Genomic DNA, 20,396 nt, shown 5'->3' on the forward strand with positions numbered 1-20,396 from the left:
ACACTGAGGGAGAATTTAGCATGGCCAATGCACCTAACCAGCCCATTGTCTGATTTCAAGAAGAAATTAGATGTAGCTCTTGGGACTAAAGAGATCATTGGATGTGGGGGAAAGGGGGGGGGATTAGGATATTGAATTCGATGCAAACTCCACAGTGACCCAAGCCAGGAATCGCAGAGGGAGGCCATTCGGCCCATCGAGTCTGCACCGACAACAATCCCACCTAGGCATTATCTCCGTAACCCTACATATTTACCCCGCTAACCCCTCTTACCTACAAATCCCGGGACACTAAGGGGCAAGTTAGGATGGCCAATGCACTTAACCTGCACATCTTTGGACTATGGGAAGAAACCAGAGCACCCGGAGGAAACCCACGCAGACACGGGGAGAACGTGCAAACTCCACACAGACAGTGACCCGAGCCGGGAATCGAACCCAGGTCCCTGCAGCTGTGAGACAGTAGCGCTAACCACTGTGCCTCCTTGTGCATTGTAGGGATTCTATGATAAATTGAGCATATTCTCAATGGAAAAGAGAAGACTGAAAGACCACACAATGGCTGTTGTTAAGATTGATAGGAGGTTAGCCTTATTCAGATCCTGATGTGCTGTTCCATTTTGTCCAAAACAGTCGAACCAGGAGATATGGCCTCGACCTGACAATGGATTAAATCCAAAATTACTCTTTGTAAACCATATGAAAAGTCGGTGCAGACTCGATGAGCCAAAGGGCAGCCTCCAGCACTGTAGGAATTCTATGATTCATATTTTATTGAGAAAATGGTCAACATATGAAACCTGAGAGAGATGGTGGGAGCATTTTGTTTGATCCAATTAAATATTAATGACACAGATTTGATTCAGCTAGTAATATTTTGGGGTACAGTATGTGAATAGTTTAAAACATGACGTGTGTAGTATCTTTGGACCGATGAAATAGTCAGCAGGGTTGGCAGCATCCGTGGAGAGAGACACAGAGTTAATATTTTTGTGTCGAATATGATTCTCCTTCAGATTTGGAGCTTTCTTTCAAAGGGGTGGTTAGCGCTGCTGCCTCACAGGGCCTCACAGGGACCTGGGTTCGATTCCAGCCTTGGGTCACTGTCTGTGTGGAATTTGCACCTTCACCCCGTGTCTGCATGGGTTTCCCCGGTTTCCTCCCACACTCCAAAGATGTGCGGGTTAAGTGCTAAGGCCATGCTAAACTGCCCCTTAGTGTACAAAGATGTGTCGTTAGGTGGATTAGCCATGGTTAATGCATGAGGTCACGGGGATAGGGCAGAGGTGCAGACTGGGTAAGGTGCTCTGTCAGAGTCGGTGCAGATCCAATGGGCCGAATAGCCTCGTTCTGCGTTGTGGAGATTCTATTAATTCTTTGGCCGGAATTTTGCATCCCGCCCGCCACGGAAATTGGAGCGGGCGAGGGGGCGAGGCCCCAAAATCCCGCCCTTTGTTTTTTATTCAGATTTCCAACACCTGCAGTACTTTGCTTTCATATAACTTTGGACCTGTGGTTCACCAAGAATTTCCATCACCGGGGATTTCCCTGTGTCATACCTGGGTTCATTATAGACTAGAATCACCGAATCCCTACAGTGCAGAAGAAGGCCATTCGGCCCATCGACTCTTACCCAGGCTTATCCCATAAACCCTCATGTTTACCCTGCTAATCCACCTACCTTGCACATCTTTGGACTAGTTAATGGAGATTAGTTGCCGTGGTTAGTCAACTCTATTTCATGGTGTATCATGCGACCACCAGGATGACAGAAGGTGAACTGGATCTTTTGTTTGTTTAAGTTTAAAGTTTATTTATTAGTGTCACAAGTAGGCTTACACTGCAGTGAAGTTACTATGAAAATCCCCCAGTTGCCACTTTCCAGTGTCTTTTTGGGGTACACTGAGGGGCAATTTAGCATAGCCAATACACCTAACCAGCACGTCTTTGGAGTGTGGGACTAAACCTAAGCAGACACAGGGAGAATGTGCAAACATCACACAGACATTGACTCAAAGCCAGGAATCGAACCCAGGTCCCTTGCGCTGTGAGGCAGCAGTGCTAACCACTGTGCCACTGTGCCACCACGGTTTGGTCTAGCAATTTCAACATTCCAAGACCACCAATGGCCCATCTCCCATGGAAATGTGCAAGTGCGGGAGTTGGGAAGAGGATCTGGGTCAGGTTTTCTTTGTCTTAACAGAGTAAATAGCTTTCTGATGCCCAGTTCATATGCAGAGTGGTGGCATAGACAAAGCACATACACTGGGAAAAGTTATTGGGGGCGATTCTCCCAGCCGGGAGACATTAGTGAAAGCCGTGTTGCGGGCTTCCTGCTGGGCGCCACGGCCTCCCCACGTCTATGACCACTAGATTTCCAGCGCCGTCAGGTCCACGCCAGAAATCAGCGCGGAGCTGAATAAATTATTCAAATTAGTATTTTAATGTCATTAGCAGGCCCGGGAATTAAGCCTCCAGGCTCAATAGCCACCCCCCCCCCCCCCCACGACCCCTGCCAGAAGTATCAGGGGTAAGAGGGCACACCCCCTGGGCATTGCCAGCCTGGTCCCCTGGCACTGCCCAAGGGGCAAAGTGGGAATGCCCAGGCAGCACCATGGCACTGCCCATCAGGCAGCACCAAGGGGATGGGGCCTCTGGGGGCGATCGGTGTGGGTTGGGGGGGGGGGGGGTCCCGTTGCCACTCTGCACTTTGGTCAGTGATGGAGGGAGGCCAGCGATCGGGGCTGGACATTGGGGTGGGGGGGGGGGGTGTGCCTGCCTGTGGGGGAGGGTTGGGGAGACCGGGACTGCTGGGGCTGGCCCGGACACGTCCGGGACGCCAGCGATCAGGTGGTAGGGGGAGTGATCGCGGGATCGGCCAGCGATCGGGGTCACGGGATGGACCAGCGATTGGGTGGCCGACAGTGCAGGGCTACTGAGCATGGGCCGATCTCGGCGCTGACAGATCGGCGCGTGTGCAGTGGCCCACTCAGCGCTGGCCTCTCCAGCGGGAATAGGCCCACAGATTTTTAGCGTGATTCACTCTGTGCATCACAAAGTGTGGGAGATTCATTTTGAAAATCCCGCTGAAAAAAACAGCAGGACGTACTCCAGTTTGTACGCCAAATCGGCACTTAGAATTTTTTTGGGAGAATCGCCTCCCCTTATCGTCGGGTGAGAGGAGAACAGAATAAATTTGCAAACTAATTTACGATTCTAATGCTGGTTTTGGGAATTCTGGATAAGAGATCAAACGGGCAAAAGAGTGCAGGAAGCAGAGAGCTTTGAGAGGGCAAGAACAACACCAAAGAAACAAAGAGTGAAACAGCCAGGGCACCGCTGTTTTTATTTGGTTGTGTCTCTCGTCAACACCAGCCACTGATGACGTTTAACATTTACATCAACTGCTTTTCCCATCAGGTGGCAGTTCACCATTTAATGCACACCTGGGCATTTTCTCCAGACCACCCGCTTGCACCCTTGGTTTACCCAGGTTTTCCAGCAGATGATTAGTGCACTGCTCCAGCACTTGCATCAACTTGCGCTGTTGGACTTCACTGAAACGTCCCAGTTTGTGATGAAGCAATCCACGCCGTGTTGTGTGCGGGGCTGGGCCAATTCCTATCATGATACGTGGCATAATCTTTAAAGACACAAGGAGATTGTCACACGACCGTGGAAGCTACTTTGAAATTAACTCCAAAGAAATCGGATTTGAAGGAGTACGTGGCTAACGTGGTCCACTGGTTAAAGGAAGACCGGTCATCGTGGGGAAATGCTGGCAAGTCTCAGCAGGTCTGGCAGCGTCTGTGGAGAGAGAATCGAGCCAACGTTTCGTGTCTCGATGACCCTTCATCAGGGCTGAAGACAAGGAAGATCGGATAAGATTTATATTATGAGGGTTGGGGGGGCTGTAATTGGAAGGAATGGAATGGACAAAGGAAACATAAATGATGATAATAAAGGCTGAGAAAGGTGCTAAGAGTGTCCATTAAGAGATCGGAATGTGCGCTTGAAACATTTGTTCTAGTCTCTTATCACAGATGCTGTCTGAGATCACGTACCAACCTATTCAAGCTCCTTCCCTGTTACCGTCAGACTTTTGAATGGACCTACCTTATATGAAGTTGATCTTTCTCTACACCCTAGTTATGACTGTAACACTACATTCTGCACTCTCTCCTTTCCTTCTCCCCTATGTACTGTATGAACAGTATAGCTTTGACTGTATAGCGCGCAAGAAACAATACTTTTCACTGTATCCCAATACATGTGACAATAATAAATCAAATCAAATCATACTCCTCAAGGATTAATGAATGAAAATCCATTAAACTGTGATGGGATATGAAATGCAGAAACACTGCCCTCTCTTCCTCTATCTTCTAGATGTTTATTTGTTGAGGTTCCAAGGTCTGCCACTGTACCACCCCTTACGCTGATCTTTCTCTACACCCTATCTGTAACTGCAACATTATATTCTGCACCCTCTGCTGTCCTTCTCCCCTATGTACTCTATGAAAGGTATGCTTTGTCTGTATAGCGCAAGAAACAATACTTTTCACTGTATACTAATACATGTGACAATAATAAATCAAATCAAATCAAATAAAGGTGTGTAGGTTAGGTGGATTGGCCATGGTAAATCACGTCAGACCTGCTGAGATTTTCCAGCATTGTCTGTTATTGTTTCAGATTCCAACATCTGCAGTATTTTGCCTTTATCCTAATTATCACAGGAAATGATTTTGTCTCTCTCCTTTACCTGTGTGACCTGGATTCAAAGCTAACAAAAATGGATGATCTGCTTGCTATCTATTGGTACAATGATGTGGAGATGCCGGCGTTGGACTGGGGTGGGCACAGTAAGAAGACTCACAACGCCAGGTTAAAGTCCAACAAGAGCCACGCACCTGATGAAGGAGCAGCGTTCCAAAGGCTCGTGATTCCAAATAAACCTGTTGGACTTTAACCTGGTGTTGTGAGACTGCTTACTGTATTGGTACAATGACACAGGAAATGGGTTTTGGACAGCCTCACTTTAGTCATTGTTACAGCACTCACACGGGCTAACCTAAAACATGTCTAAACATCACACCGACACAGCTTACCCTCTGATTTTGGAACTCATAGTCATGTTGTGGCAAAAGAGGAAGGAAGAGATTTATTATATTGGTCTTCAGGGTTCTTGATACTGACATCTGAGTGAATTAGAGTTATAGAGGTTTACAGCATGGAAACTGCCCCTTCGGCTCAACTTGTCCATGTCGCCCATTTGACTGTAATTAGTATGAGGTAATACGTTTGGGAAGGAAAAGAAGGAATTGAGGTAGATACTCAATGGTAAGAAAACCATAATCAGGATTTTCAGCCAGAGTGTTTCATTTTTGTAGCAGGAGTCATTTGTACATCACATGGGATAATCTGTCATTTGCTTATGAACCTATCTGAATTTAGGGGGAGGTGATGGCCTAGTGGTATTATCCAGAAACTTAGTTAATGTTCTGGAGGCCTGGGTTCAAATCCCGCCACGGCAGATGGTGGAATTTGAATTCAATAAAAAATAATCTGGAAATAAAAATCTACTGCTGACCATGAAACCATTGTTGGAAAAACCCATCTGGTTCACTAATGTCCTTGAGGGAAGGAAATCTGCCGTCCTTACCCGATCTGGCCTACATGTGATTCCAGAGCCACAGCAATGTGGTTGACTCTCAACTGCCTTCGGGCAACTATGGATGGGCAATAAATGCTGGCCGGCCGGCGACGCCCATGAATGAATTTTTTTGAAATTGGAAAAGACCACATGGTAACTGTTGTGTTTTGGTTTCCAACACTGGATTGGACTGTGTGCGTGTTTGAAACATTGCCTAATTGTACACAGATGAAACACAGCTTGATCGTACAATCATAGTCTGGTCCATAAATGTGTGGACAAGGGCCTGATCAAACTGTCCCACTTCCAACCCCTCCCCCCCACTCCACCCCCTCCCCCACACTCCACCCCCTCCCCCACACACACCCCCCCCCTCCCCCCCATACACACACAACAACACGGAACGGGCTTGCTGTGTCGTTGTGTGTAGCTGCGCCATTGTGCATACGCGAACTTTCCGTCTATTCCCAGCATTTCCTTAAACAGTGCCAAGTCTGGTCACAAGATGGCCACAGCTACAGAAACTCAACTGCATCCAAGAAAGATTTGTTGTCCCTCTTCCTGCCACGTAGATACTCACATTGCTTTTCAGTTCCTTCATGCAGGAAATTACTCCACTGTGGTTCCTGGAAGAAAAGCAGACGCGGATTTAGAACGACGTTACAGTCAAAACGACCCAGCAGATAGTTGTGGCCAGCCTCCCAGTCACCTGTGGCCATCAGCGTACCTACTGCTGTGTCCCTCTGCCTTCACCCATGACCTATTTGACTGAGGGATGTTGATCGAGTGCTGTCTGCTTCCCCTTTTTTGCGCTCCAGCAACAGAAGGCAAGGAAATGATGATCGGAGGCTAGATTCTCGATTGTCCATGCACCGCGTAAAGTGACCCTTTTGCAATTGAGCTACTTTTAGGCATATCTATTCTCCCCAACCTGTGGGAATCACAGGCAGGGACTCATGTGTAATATACTGCAGTCTTAGAGAGAGGGGCCACTGGGGAAGACATTGGGTGGAATCTTATGGCCATTCAAGCCGGCGGGATTCCCCAGTCCCGCTGCGGCGAACAGAGATTTGGCTGAGCGCCAAATTCTCCGTCCTCGTTTCCAGCAGCAGCGGAGTAATAATTGGCCAGTCAGATTGTGCCCTATAGATGGCACCGTGGGGCAGTGGTTAGCACTGCTGCCTCACAGCGCCAGGGACCCGGGTTCAATTCCCGCTTGGGTCACTGCCTGGGGAGAGTCTGCATGTTCTCCCCGTGTCTGTGTAGGTTTCCTCCCGGTGCTCCGCTTTCCTCCCACAGTCCGAAAGACGTGCTGGTTAGGTGCATTGGCCATGCTAAGTTCTCCCTCAGTGTACCCAAATAGGCGCCAGAGTGTGATGGCTTGGGGATTTTCACAGTAACTTCATTGCAGTGTTAATGTAAGCCTACTTGTGACTAATAAATAAACTTTAAATTGCCTTTGGAGTGTTAACAAAAGGTTGGGGGGAGTGGCAGTTAATTTATAAACTGTGTCTTTCCTGCCTATTATTAATGGCGTGGAGCTCCAAGCCTCTCATGCATGGGGTTATGGAGATTGGGCCTGGGTGGGATTGTGGTCAGTGCAGGCTCGATGGGCTGAATGACCTCTTTCTGCACTGTAGTGATTCTATGAAAGGTGAAGCTGCATTTCACCAACATATTTTAAAGCATAGAAACCTACATTACAGAAGGAGGCCATTCGGGCCATCGAGTCTGCACCAACCACAATCCCACCCAGGCCCAATCTCCATAACCCCATGCATTTGCCCGAGCTAGTCCCCCTGACACAAAGGGGCAACTTAGCATGGCCAATCCACCTAACCCGCACATCTTTGGACTGTGAGAGGAGACCGGTGCACCCGGAGGAAACCCACGCAGACACGGGGAGTATGTGCAAACTCCACACAGACAGTGACCCAAGCCAGGAATTGAACCCGGGTCCCTGGCATGAGGCAGCAGTGCTAACCACTGTGCCACTGTGCCACCCTTACGTGCGCAAAGTGACTGAGTGGATACTGATGATTTCAACAACGGTCAAAACACGGATGATGTAAAAGAATAGGACCACGGATCAAACCGCGGGAAACTCGAGGTGGCGGGGGCAGAAACCGTTACGGGTAACTGTACAGAATCAGTGTCCTCAATCATGTGAGTTGAAGGCTGATGAAATTATGGATTGTCTTTAAGCAATTAATGTACCTTATATTTTCCTCTTTGCTTGTGATAAGATACATCCCCAGCGGCATATATATCTGGTCATGAACAATGAAAATGTCCTCTGGTTCGACCTGATATACTTCAGCTGAGGACAAAAAGAGGAGATGATTTTATATTATAACGTTTAAATACACCTTCACCTATTCTCATAACTATAACAAACTGCATTGAGAGTCGGGAAGGAGCAAAATTCATCCAATCGTTTGGTTTGAGATCTTTAGCTGAAACGTCAGTTCTGACCACATTTTTTAAAAACATTTTTTACTCCATTCTTGAAGTTACAAAGCCAATGCTCAGAGTGGACCGGGAAAACCCAAATCCATTCCCTGCTTGCTCCAAAATCCAAATTCAAAATCCAACTGAATCCAATTCATGAGCCCCACAAGAGAGACAAACAAGATCCAAGCTGGCAAGATAAGGCATCGCACCCTATCCTGGGCTTGATCTGACCCTTGATCTTAGCCTAAAGGCTGGTTGAACAGATAACCCCCTCTCAAAGTGATTTCAGGATTTTTTTTGTGGCTAGTACCTCCGTTAGCACCCTCTCTTAACGGTGACCAACTAGTTGGGAGTAAACACAGAGTTTGAGTTGACTTCAACCATTATTATCAGAACTGCCGGAGCTGTGAAGACATTGAGAGACTTTCCAGAACAACTTTATCAAGACTAACCAACTTTAGCAAGAATAAACCAGATTATTAAGGTAAAACTAGAGTGCAGAAAAGATTTACTAGGATGCTACTGGGACTTGATGGTTTGAGTTATAAGGAGAGGTTGGATAGACTGGGGACTCTTTTCCCTGGAGCGTAGGAGACCTTTTATAGAGGTCTATAAAATAGTGAGGGGCATAGATCAGTTAGATAGTCAACATCTTTTCCCAAAGGTAGGGGAGTCTAAAACTAGAGGGCATAGGTTTAAGGTGAGAGGGGAGAGATACAAAAGGGTCCAGAGGGGCAATTTTTTCACACAGAGGGTGGTGAGTGTCTGGAACAAGTTGCCAGAGGCAGTAGTAGAGGCGGGTACAATTTTGTCTATTAAAAAGCGTTTAGACAGTTACATGGGTAAGATGGGTATAGAGGGATATGGGCCAAACGCGGGCAATTGGGACTAGCTTAGTGGTTTAAAAAAAAGGACGGCATGGACAAGTTGGGCCGAAGGGCCTGTTTCCATGCTGTAAACCTCTATGACTCTATGACTTATCGCGCACCATTTATTCTGGAAATTCTCTGAGGACCTCGCCTGAAAAGAGAGTGCTGTGCCACAGGAGAAAGGGAGTGCCGGCTTATTGGCAAAGGGGCCTCCTTTGTCTGGGCAAGGAATGGGAGAAGGACAGCAGCAACAGAGAAGGACAGGAGGGGAGAAGTGATCTCCTTGCTTATTGTGGATACAGGACACTGTGGGGCGGCGCAGTGGCACAGTGGTTAGCACCGCTGCCTCACAACGCCAGGGACCCGGGTTCGATTCCCGTCTTGGGTCACTGTCTGTGTGGAGTCTGCACGTTCTCCCCGTGTCTGCGTGGGTTTCCTCCGGGTGCTTTGGTTTCCTCCCACAATCCAAAGATGTGCGGGTTGGTCATGCTAAATTGGCCCTTAGTGTCAGGGGGACTAGCTAGGGTAAATGCATTGGGTCATGGGGGTAGGGCCTGGGTGGGATTGTGGTCGGTGCAGACTCGATGGGCCGAATGGCCTCATTCTACACTGTAGGGATTCTATGATTCTATGACATTGCTTTCTCTCTCCCAGCATGTCCAGTGCTATATCCCATAACCGATGGTCTCTGAGACAACCAGCAATGTGCCACTGTGTGCCAATCAGAGAACACCGTACCTCCAGTGGATCCAAGGAACCTGAAACTTGCCCGTGTAATCTTGGCCCATGGACTTGAATGTTTTGACATTTCAAGTGCTCATCCAGGTACTTTTTAAAGGATGTGAGGCATCCCACCTCCACCACCCTCCCAGGCAGCGCGTCCCAGACCCTCACCACCCTCTGGGTAGAAAGGTTTTTCCACACATCCCCCCTAAACCTCCTGCCCCTCACCTTAAATTAATGCCCCCTCATTATTGACCCTTCAACTCAGGGGAACAGCTGCTTCCTATCCATCCTGCCAATACCCCTCATAATCTTATACCCCTCAATCAGGTGGCCCCCTCAGCCTCCTCTGCTCCAGAGAAAACAACCCAAGACTATCCAGCCTCTCTTCACAGTTGAAATGTTCCATCCCAGGCAGCATCCTGGTGAATCTCCTCTGCATCCCCTCCAGTGCAATCACATCCTTCCTATAATGTGGCGACCAGAACTGCACACACTCCTCCAGCTGTGGCCTCACAAAGTTTTGTACAGCTCCAACATAATCTCCCTACTCTTATAATCTGTGTCACAACTGATAAAGTAAGAAGTCTCATAACACCAGGTCAAAGTCCAACAGGTTTATTTGGAAACACGAGCTTTCGGAGCGCTGCTCCTTCATCAGGTGAGTGGAGCACTCCGAAAGCTCGTGAATCCAAATTAACCCGGTGTGAGACTTCTTAATGTGCCCACCCCAGTCCAACGCCGGCATCTCCACATCATGACAACTGATAAAGAAAGGCAAGTGTCCCATACACCTTCTGAACTACCCTATTAACCTGTCTTGCAGCCTTCAGGGTTCTGTGGGCATGTATCTCCAAATCCCTCTGAGCTTCCTAGTGTTCTGCCATTCACTGCGTACTCCTTTGTCTTGTTGCTCCTTCCAAAGTGCATCACCTTGCACTTTTCAAGATGAAATTCTATCTGCCACTGATCTGGCCATCTGACCAACCCGATCCAGATCACTTCACGATGCCCAATTTAATAGGTGACCCTCTCTCATTCCCCATAAAGAGAAACACAACCTTCTGCACAGCATCACCGAGAAGGCAGCATGAACCGGAGGACAAAGAATTCACATCCTCAATATGTTTGATGAAGAGAGTTTGGGATTACATTACATACTCATGTGGATCTGAACTGGTGGATATATAACACTCCCACAGACCCCAGACTCAGCCTAAAAGCCAAAGGCCAAATTATTTAAGGACCAAGATTAAAGGCAGCAAAATTCACACCCACAGTGGGGTGATCACAGCACACAGTGATCTGAAAAGTAAAAGGAGCTCTTTTACCAATGCAGTGCTCCCTCAGAACTGCATAATTCACTGGAGTTTAGAAGAGCGAGAGGGGATCTCATAGAAACTTGGAAAATTCTAACAGGGTTAGACAGGGTAGATTCAGAAAGAATGTTCCTGATGGTGGGGGCGTCCAGAACTAGGGGTCATAGTTTGAGGATAAGAGGTGAGGAGAAATTTCATAGAGTCATAGAATCCTACAGTGCAGAAGGAGGCCAGTCAGCCCATTGAGTCTGCACCGACCACAATCCCACCCAGGCCCTGTCCCCATTACCCCATAACCCCATGTATTTACCCTAGCTCGTCCCCCTGACACTAAGGGGCATGGCCAATCCATCTAATCCGCACATCTTTGGACTGTGGGAGGAAACCAGAGCATCCGGAGGAAACCCATGCAGACACGGGGAGAATGTGCAATCTCCACACAGACATCCAGAGTGTGGTGAATGTGTGGAATTCACTACCACAGAAAGAATCTGAGGCCAAAACGTTGTGTGATTTCAAGAAGAATATGGATGTGGCTGTTGGGGCTAAAGGGATCACAGGATATGGGGGGAAGTGGGGGCGGAATCAAGATATTGAATTTGATCGAGATGAATGGCGGAGCAGGCTCAAAAGGGCCAAATGGCCTACTCCTACTTCTAGTTTCTATGTTTCTATCCAAGTGTCGGCCAAGATTATGGGTTCAAATGGTGGATTGCAAATCTGACTCAGAGGCAAGGAGGCAATGAGTGGGTCAAATCCAGCACCTAATTGGACTGGAGATGCCACTTTGAATAATGTCAAGTTCAGGTAAGTTTACAATTACATTTGGTCAATTTTGGAAGAGCAAGAGCATGCTGGATGGAAAAGCTTGGACAAGCGTGTGCTCTCTTGGGGGCAAAGAATGCTTTACTCTTGTCTCTGTAATAAAAGATAAAGGTCAGCGTGGCAAAAGATTTCAAGATGGCTCCGGAACGTGGAGACTTCTTGTGAGCTGACGCCAGCATGCCCTCTCATTCTATCTTTTACTCTTGCTCCATGCTCTTAAAACTTAACACTAACTCACTTCAACTTTCTAATAATGTTTTCCACCTTCTTCTGTTGGGAAAGACATACAAAAGTCTGAGAACATGTATGATGGCACAGTGGTTAACCCTGCTGCCTCACAGCGCCAGGGACCCGGGTTCGATTCCCAGCTTGGGTCACTGTCTGTGTGGAGTCTGCACATTCTACCCATGTTTCCTCCCACAGTCCAAAAGACGTGCTGGTTAGGGTGCATTGGCCGTGCTAAATTCTCCCTCAGTGTACCCGAACAGGCGCCGGAGTGTGACGACTAGGGGATTTTCAAGGTAACTTCACTGCAGTGTTAATGTAAGCCTACTTGTGACATTAATAAATAAACTTAAAACGTACCAACCAACTCAAGAACTGCTTCTTCCCTGCTATCATCAGACTTTTGAATGGACCTACCATATATTATGCTGCTTTTTCTCTACATCCTATCTGTAATTACAACACTACATTCTGCACTCTCTCCTTTCCGTCTCCCCTATGTACTCTATGAATGCTATGTTTTGTCTGCTGGCGCATTAGATACAATACTTTCCACTGTATCCCAATACATGTGACAATAATAAATCAAATCAAATCAAATCAGTGGGGTAAATGCACCACATTGTGTGGCACTGTGTCACCCTGGGTTGCTCCCTCTCCTATACAGTTCAGGCCAACAATCGCCACATTATAATTTGAGTCAGCGATCTGGGCTAGCGAGGAGAAAAATCAATCTGGGTTCTTGCTCTTCATTCGTATCCCTGTGGGACATTAAAGTAAAGGTTATTTATTAGTCACAAGTAAGGCTTACATTAACACTACAATGAAGTTACTGTGAATTTCCGCTAGTTGCCACACTCCGGCGTCTGTTCGAGTCAATGCACCCAACCAGCACGTCTTTCAGACTGTGGGAGGAAACTGGAGCACCCGGAGGAAACCCACGCAGACGGGGGGAGAACGTGCAGACTCCACACAGACAGTGACCAGTGACCCAAGCCGGGGATTGAACCTGGGTCCCTGGCGCTGTGAGGCAGCAGTGCTAACCCACTGTGCCACCCTGCCATCCCAGGGAAGACAGCAGTGGGAAAAATCTCTGAAGAAAATCGCAGAATCGCCCCAGCAGAGAAGGAAGCTGCTCAGCCCAGTCTCTGTAGCCCAGGCCACTCGGTCAAGGGAAGGCGATGGCTGAGTGGTATTATTGCTAGACTATTAATCCAGAAACTTAGCTAATGTTCTGGCGACCCAGGTTCGAATCCCGCCACGGCAGATGGTGGAATTTGAATTCAATAAAAAAAATCTGGAATTAAGAATCTACTGATGACCATGAAATCATTGTCGACTGTTGGAAAAACCCATCTGGTTCACTAATGTCCTTTAGGGAAGGAAATCTGCCGTCCTTATCCGGTCTGGCCTACATGTGACTCCAGAGCCACAGCAATGTGGTTGACTCTCAACTGCCCTCCAAGGGCAGTTAGGGATGGGCAATAAATGCTGGCCAGCCAGCGACGCCCATGTCCACGAATTAATTTTTAAAAAGCCCATTGTGTGTGTGCCCCTCCACCCCTTACTCACGTTACTGGGCAACATGCACATTCTCAGCTCCCCTGTTAAGGCAAGGTTGTATCTGGAGCTGTACTTTGGCACGATGGTGATATGGTCTTGCGTTTTTTTAAAAATTCTCCTGGGGCTTACTTCTCTCCAAAAAGAAAATCCCTCACTTTCCTCGGGAATGCCCTCTCAAAATTCCAAGACCTCATGAATGAAATTGGATGTCTGATTCCAAGCAAGTCAATTGGCCCTTGACTCCCAATTTCGCTGTCACCAACAAAGACCTCCAATCGTTGGGTTCTGCGCTGTCTGGACTTGCAGGAGGCAGGAAGGGTGTGGAGAACAAAGAACAAAGAACAGTACAGCACAGGAAACAGGCCCTTCGGCCCTCCAAGCCTGTGCCGCTCCTTGGTCCAACTAGACCAATCGTTTGTATCCCTTCATTCCCAGGCTGCTCATGTGACTATCCAGGTAAGTCTTAAACGATGTCAGCGTGCCTGCCTCCACCACCCTACTTGGCAGCGCATTCCAGGCCCCCACCACCCTCTGTGTAAAAAACATCCCTCTGATATCTGAGTTATACTTCGCCCCTCTCACCTTGAGCCCGTGACCCCTCGTGATCGTCACCTCCGACCTGGGAAAAAACTTCCCACTGTTCACCCTATCTATACCCTTCAGAGCAGTGGGTGGGGGGGAGCAGGGGCGATGGGGAGGATGACGAGGGGGGGGGGGGGGATGATGGGGGTTTAAAACGAAAGGATGACTTGCCTGCCAGCCTGACACTGACTCCATTCATTTTCATTAGCTGCTGCGGTTTCAGCAGGACGATTTGATAGTGCCCAGTTACTGTAACCATAACCTTCCCGTCACACCTTCGATCAAGATGCCAATTGCGATCGACGTTCAGCTTAAGAGCCAGAATGTTGACAGTGGCCATTCCCACACTGCACCGACTGCTCTGTATCTGATAGTTGCCCATCCCCACCACCTGAAAGATAGAAAGCACTGACAGAAATGAAATAACGTGGGGAACCTCTTCCCCCAAAGGTGCTTGAGTGCTTTATCCAGTCGCTGCTTTGCTGGAGTTTAGAAGGACGAGTGGGGATCTGATCGAGGTGTCTAAAATTTCAAAAGGGATTTATAAAGTAAATGTAGACCGAATGTTTCCCCTTGTGGGATAATCTCCAGTGCCAGTATATCCTTTCTCAAGTAAGGAGACCAAAACTGTACACAGTACTCCAGGTGTGGCCTCACCAGCACCTTATACAGCTGCAACATAATCTCGCTGTTTTTAAACTCCATCCCTCTAGCAATAAAGGACAAAATTCCATTTGCCTTCTTAATTACCTGCTGCACCTGCAAACCAACTCCTTGTGATTCTTGCACAAGGACACCCAGGTCCCTCTGCACAGCAGCATGCTGCAATTTTTTACCATTTAAATAATAGTCCATTTTGCTGTTATTCCTACCAAAATGGATGACCTCACATTTACCAACATTGTACTCCATCTGCCAGACCCTCATCCACTCACTTAGATTATCTATATCCCTTTGCAGACTTTCAGCGTCCTCTGCACACTTTGCTCTTCCACCCATCTTAGTGTCATCTGTGAATTTTGACACCCCACACTTGGTCCCCAACTCCAAATCATCTATGTAAATTGTAAACAATTGCAGTCCCAACACTGATCCCTGAGGCACAGCACTAGTCACTGATCGCCAACCAGAAAAACACCCATTTACCCCCACTCTTTGCTTTCTGTTAGTTAACCAATCGTCTATCCATGCTAATACATTATCCGTAACTCCGTGCACCTTTATCCTATGCAGCAGCCTTTGGTGCGGCACCTTGTCAAATGCCTTCTGGAAATCCAGATACACCACATCCACAGGTTCCCCGTTGTCCACTGCACATGTAATGTTCTCAAAGAATTCCACCAAATTAATCAAACATGGGCTTTCATGAACCCATGCTGTGTCTTACCAATGGGACAATTTATATCCAGATGTCTCGCTATTTCTTCCTTGATGATAGATTCAAGCATTTTCCTTACTACAGAAGTTAAGCTAACTGGCCTATAGTTACCCACCTTTTGTCTATCTCTTTTTTTAAACAGTGGCATCACATTTGGTACACTGAGGGAGAATTTAGCAAGGCCACTGCACCTAACCAGCACATTTTTCGGACTGTGGGAGGAACTGGAGCACCCAGAGGAACCCACGAAGAGAACGTGTAAATTCCACGTGACCCAAGCCGGGTCCCTGGCACTGTGAGGCAGCAGTGCTAACCACTGTGCCACCGTGACGATTTGGAAGTTGCAGTTTACTTAGAGGTTGTCCACCTAACCTGCACGTCTTTGGACACTAAGGGGTAATTTTACATGGCTAATCCACATAACCTGCACATCTTTAAAAAGTGAAGGGCGGCACGGTGGCTAGCACTGATGCCTCACAGCGCCAGGGACTCGGGTTTGATTCCCGACTTGGGTCACTGTCTGAGTGGAGTCTGCACATTCTCCCCGTGTCTGCGTGGGTTTCCTCCGGATGCTCCAGTTTCCTCCCACAGTCGGAAAGACGTGCTAGTTAGGTGTATTGGCCGTGCTAAATTCTCCCTCAGTGTACCCGAACAGGCATTAGTGTGGCGACTAGGGGATTTTCACAGTAACTTTGTTGCAATGTTAATGTAAGCCTACTTGTGACACTGATAAATAAACTTTAAAAAAAACTTAAGTACGTGGGTGAGCACTTGGAATGTCACAACGTTCAAGGCTTTGGGCCAAATGCTGGCAAATGAGACGAGTGTAGTTTTGTCGGTGCAGAACTCGATGGGCCGAAGCACCACTTCTGTAATGTCTGACTCTATCGCTGGAATTCTACCATCTCGCCAGCCACGGAATCTGAGCGGGCGAGGGCGGGTGAGGGCGGGCGAGAGCAGGCGAGGGCGGGCGAGAGCGGGCGAGAGCGGGCGAGGGCGGGCGAGAGCGGGCGAGGGTGGGCGAGGGTGGGCGAGGGCGGGCGAGAGCGGGCGAGGGCGGGCGAGGGTGGGCGAGGGCGGGCGAGAGCGGGCGAGGGCGGACAATGGAAATGTCCGGTGACCTCAGGTGTGAATTTCTGGTCTCGATCGAGTGAGGCCACAAAATCCTGCCTAATAATTCTATCGTCCTTTTCCAAGAAATAAAAGACAACATTGCACTTGCCTCCTTCATCACTTGCTGCACCCTCATGCTAATGTTTTATGATTCTTTCTTACTCATAGTGCAGTTAGAAAGTGGAAACCACATAAATTTGGATGAGCGTCGGAATGAGAAAGGAATAGAAATATATGTCAGCAGTGGGGAAGAGTCCTGTGCAGGGTCATGACCTGCGTGGACCTAGGCCCATTGGCCAGTTTCTCTGTTGTATTTATTGCTGTTGATTTATATATATTTAACTCTGTATTTAGTTCTTGCTCTGTGTGAAAATTGCTTCATCAATGTTCCTCGCCTCTGGGTGTAATCCCTGGTGTAAATATCCTCAGGATTTGAGTGATCCCTGGTGTAAATGCTCCCAGAGTCAGAGAATCATGGAATCATACAGTGCAGAAGAGGCCCTTCAGCCCATCGAGTCTGCACCGACACACCTGACCTCCCACCTAGTCCCATTTACCAGCACTTGGCCCATAGCTCTGAATGTTATGCTGTGCCGAGTGCTCATCCAGGTACTTTTTAAAGGATGTGAGGCATCCCGCCTCCACCACCCTCCCAGGCAGCGCATTCCAGACCCTCACCACCCTCTGGGTAAAAAGGTTTTTTCTCACAGCCCCCCTAAACCTCCTGCCCCTCACCTTGAACCTATGTCCCCTTGTGACTGATCCTTCAACTAAGGGGAACAGCTGCTCCTTATCCACTCCGTCCATGCCCCTCAACACCGCGATCAGGTCGCCCCCTCAATCTTCTCTGCTCCGCCAAAAATAACACAAGCCTATCCAATCTCACTTCATAGCTTAAATGTTCCACCCCAGGCAGCATCCTGGTGAATCTCCTCTGCATCCTCTCCAGTACAATCACATCCTTCCTATAATGTGGCGACCAGAACTGCACACAGTGCTCCAGCTGTGGCCCCACCACAGTTTTATACAACTCCAACATGACTTCCCTGCTTTTGTAATCTATGCCTCAATTGATAAAGGCAAGTGGCCCATATGCCTCTGAGTGATCTCGTTCTATGCTTCTAACTCTTGACAATGTTCTAATTCAATCTCTTACATATTTGACACAAAGTTGATCTTTCTCTACACCCTAGCTATGACAGTAACATTACATTCTGCACTCTCTCCTTTCCTTCTCTATGAATGGTATGCTTTGTCTGTATAGCGTGCAAGAAACAATACTTTTCACTGTATCCCAATATATGTGACAAAAATAAATCAAATCAAATGAAATGACTCCAGAATTCGAGTGATTCCTGATGTTACTGCCCCCAGAGTTCTGGTGTAAATACCCCAGAGACTGAGTGATCCCTGGTGTAAATACCCCCAGAGACTGAGTGATCCCTGGTGTAAATACCCCCAGAGACTGAGTGATCCCTGGTGTAAATACCCCAGAGTCTGAGTGATCCCTGGTGTAAATACCCCAGAGTCTGAGTGATCCCTGGTGTAAATACCCCTGAGTGATCCCTGGTGTAAATACCCCCAGAGACTGAGTGATCCCTGGTGTAAATACCCCAGAGACTGAGTGATCCCTGGTGTAAATACCCCAGAGTGATCCCTGGTGTAAATACCCCCAGAGACTGAGTGATCCCTGGTGTAAATACCCCCAGTGTGATCCCTGGTGTAAATACCCCCAGTGCCTGAGTGATCCCTGGTGTAAATACCCCCAGAGCCTGAGTGATCCCTGGTGTAAATACCCCCAGAGCCTGAGTGATCCCTGGTGTAAATACCCCAGAATCTGAGTGATCCCTGGTGTAAATACCCCAGAATCTGAGTGATCCCTGGTGTAAATACCCCCAGAGACTGAGTGATCCCTGGTGTAAATACCCCCAGAGACTGAGTGATCCCTGGTGTAAATACCCCAGAATCTGAGTGATCCCTGGTGTAAATACCCCAGAATCTGAGTGATCCCTGGTGTAAATACCCCAGAATCTGAGTGATCCCTGGTGTAAATACCCCCAGAGACTGAGTGATCCCTGGTGTAAATACCCCCAGAGACTGAGTGATCCCTGGTGTAAATACCCCCAGAGACTGAGTGATCCCTGGTGTAAATACCCCCAGTGTGATCCCTGGTATAAAATGCCTCTGGTATGTCAGAGCTCTCTGGTGTAAGTGCTCCCAGTTCCTATACTGGGAGGGAATGCCCTTCCCCCGGGCTTTAGCCAGTGTTAATACCCGCTGAGCAGTAAGCAGAGCCGCACCATTATCCTGTGCAGACTATCAGGAGGCGGAGGTTCCAGGTCCTGCAGGCGCCTGCACACCTGCCACAAGCAGGGGCAGCTGGAGACAGTTCGCTGCGGAGCTCTGCTGTCCTGTTTGAGAGTCGAGTGTTTTCTGGAGCCGGGCATTCCCTCTGTGCATCGTTGGCTATCGGGGGAGTCCACAGCCGAGTGAAGGGGAGGTGGGCAAGAGGAAGTAACTGCAGATTGGGTGGGTGGCCACATCGACACTGCTGGGGCCAGTGTCCCCTCCATTGCTAACGTAGCAATGTGTGGCAACGACACAAACACCCCCCCTCCCCCCCATTGCATCAGTCTGACCCCCACTCACCCCCCCCCCCTTCCCTCCCCCACCCTCCAGGCTAACTGGCAAACATCTCAAACCACAACACCTCACAAAGCTGCCTTCATTATTCACTGTGTCCCTTTCACTCTCTTGTCTCCACCCCTGACTCTCAACTCCTGCCCCTCTCTCACTCTCCCCCCCATACTCCATCCACTCTATCCTCAGTGTTCAACCCACACCCGGGCATTGGCTGTATTCTGATCCTTCAGGGGCCTGGGTGGGGAGTAGGATTCAGGAATACCGCTGTGAAGAATGTGTAACTTTTTGGGAATCTCTATGGATTCAGGAATATTGTTTGGGAAGCTCTGTATAATCACAGAATAAGAAGTTTAACAACACCAGGTTAAAGTCCAACAGGTTTATTTGGTAGCAAAAGCCACACAAGCTTGTGTGGCTTTTGCTACCAAATAAACCTGTTGGACTTTAACCTGGTGTTGTTAAACTTCTTACTGTGTTTACCCCAGTCCAACGCCGGCATCTCCACATCATAATCACAGAATCACAGAATACTCCAGTGCAGAAGAGGCCTTTCGGCCCATCGAGTCTGCACAGACGCATGAAATGCCCTGACCTGCCCACCTGATGCCACTTGCCAGCACTTGGCCCATAGCCTTGAATGTTACGGCGTGCCAAGTACTCATCCAGGTACCTTTTAAAGGAATTAGAACCAGGAATATTGCTGCGAAGAATGGGTAACTTTTTGGGAATCTCTGGATTGAAGAATATCAGTGCAAAGAATGTGTAACCTTTTGGAAAAATCTTATGGATTCAGGAATATCGATGTGAAGAATGTGCAATTTTAGGGAATCTCTGTCCAAGTTCAGGAATATTGCCGTGAGGAATGTGTAATTTTTTGGGAAGTTTGATGGATTCAGCAATATTGTTGTAAAGAATGTGTAATTTTGTTTTTGGGAAGCTCTGTATTGGATACAGGAATATCGCTGTGAAGAATGTGTAACTTTTTGGGAATCACTATGGATACAGGAATATCACTGTGAGGAATGTGTTACTTTTTGGGAAGTTCT

The 20,396-nt window shown here is 48.1% G+C and overlaps 2 protein-coding genes across 2 annotated transcripts in view; both read right to left on the reverse strand.

Annotated features, from left to right (window-relative positions):
• LOC144502412 (ral guanine nucleotide dissociation stimulator-like) overlaps window positions 1-20,396 on the reverse strand; it is a 301,219-nt gene that overhangs the window by 155,249 nt on the left and 125,574 nt on the right. The window lies entirely within an intron of this gene.
• On the reverse strand, window positions 3,401-19,264 carry ptrh1 (peptidyl-tRNA hydrolase 1 homolog). Its single transcript, XM_078227526.1, has 5 exons — window positions 19,008-19,264; window positions 14,388-14,607; window positions 7,874-7,976; window positions 6,237-6,282; window positions 3,401-3,643 (listed from the first exon to the last, which is right to left on the reverse strand). Exons 1-5 carry the CDS (start codon window positions 19,248-19,250, stop codon window positions 3,401-3,403), a joined length of 855 nt encoding a protein of 284 aa, XP_078083652.1. The 5' UTR covers window positions 19,251-19,264.

The sequence above is a fragment of the Mustelus asterias genome, chromosome 13 (assembly GCF_964213995.1).
Source record: "Mustelus asterias chromosome 13, sMusAst1.hap1.1, whole genome shotgun sequence".
NCBI lineage: Eukaryota > Metazoa > Chordata > Chondrichthyes > Carcharhiniformes > Triakidae > Mustelus > Mustelus asterias.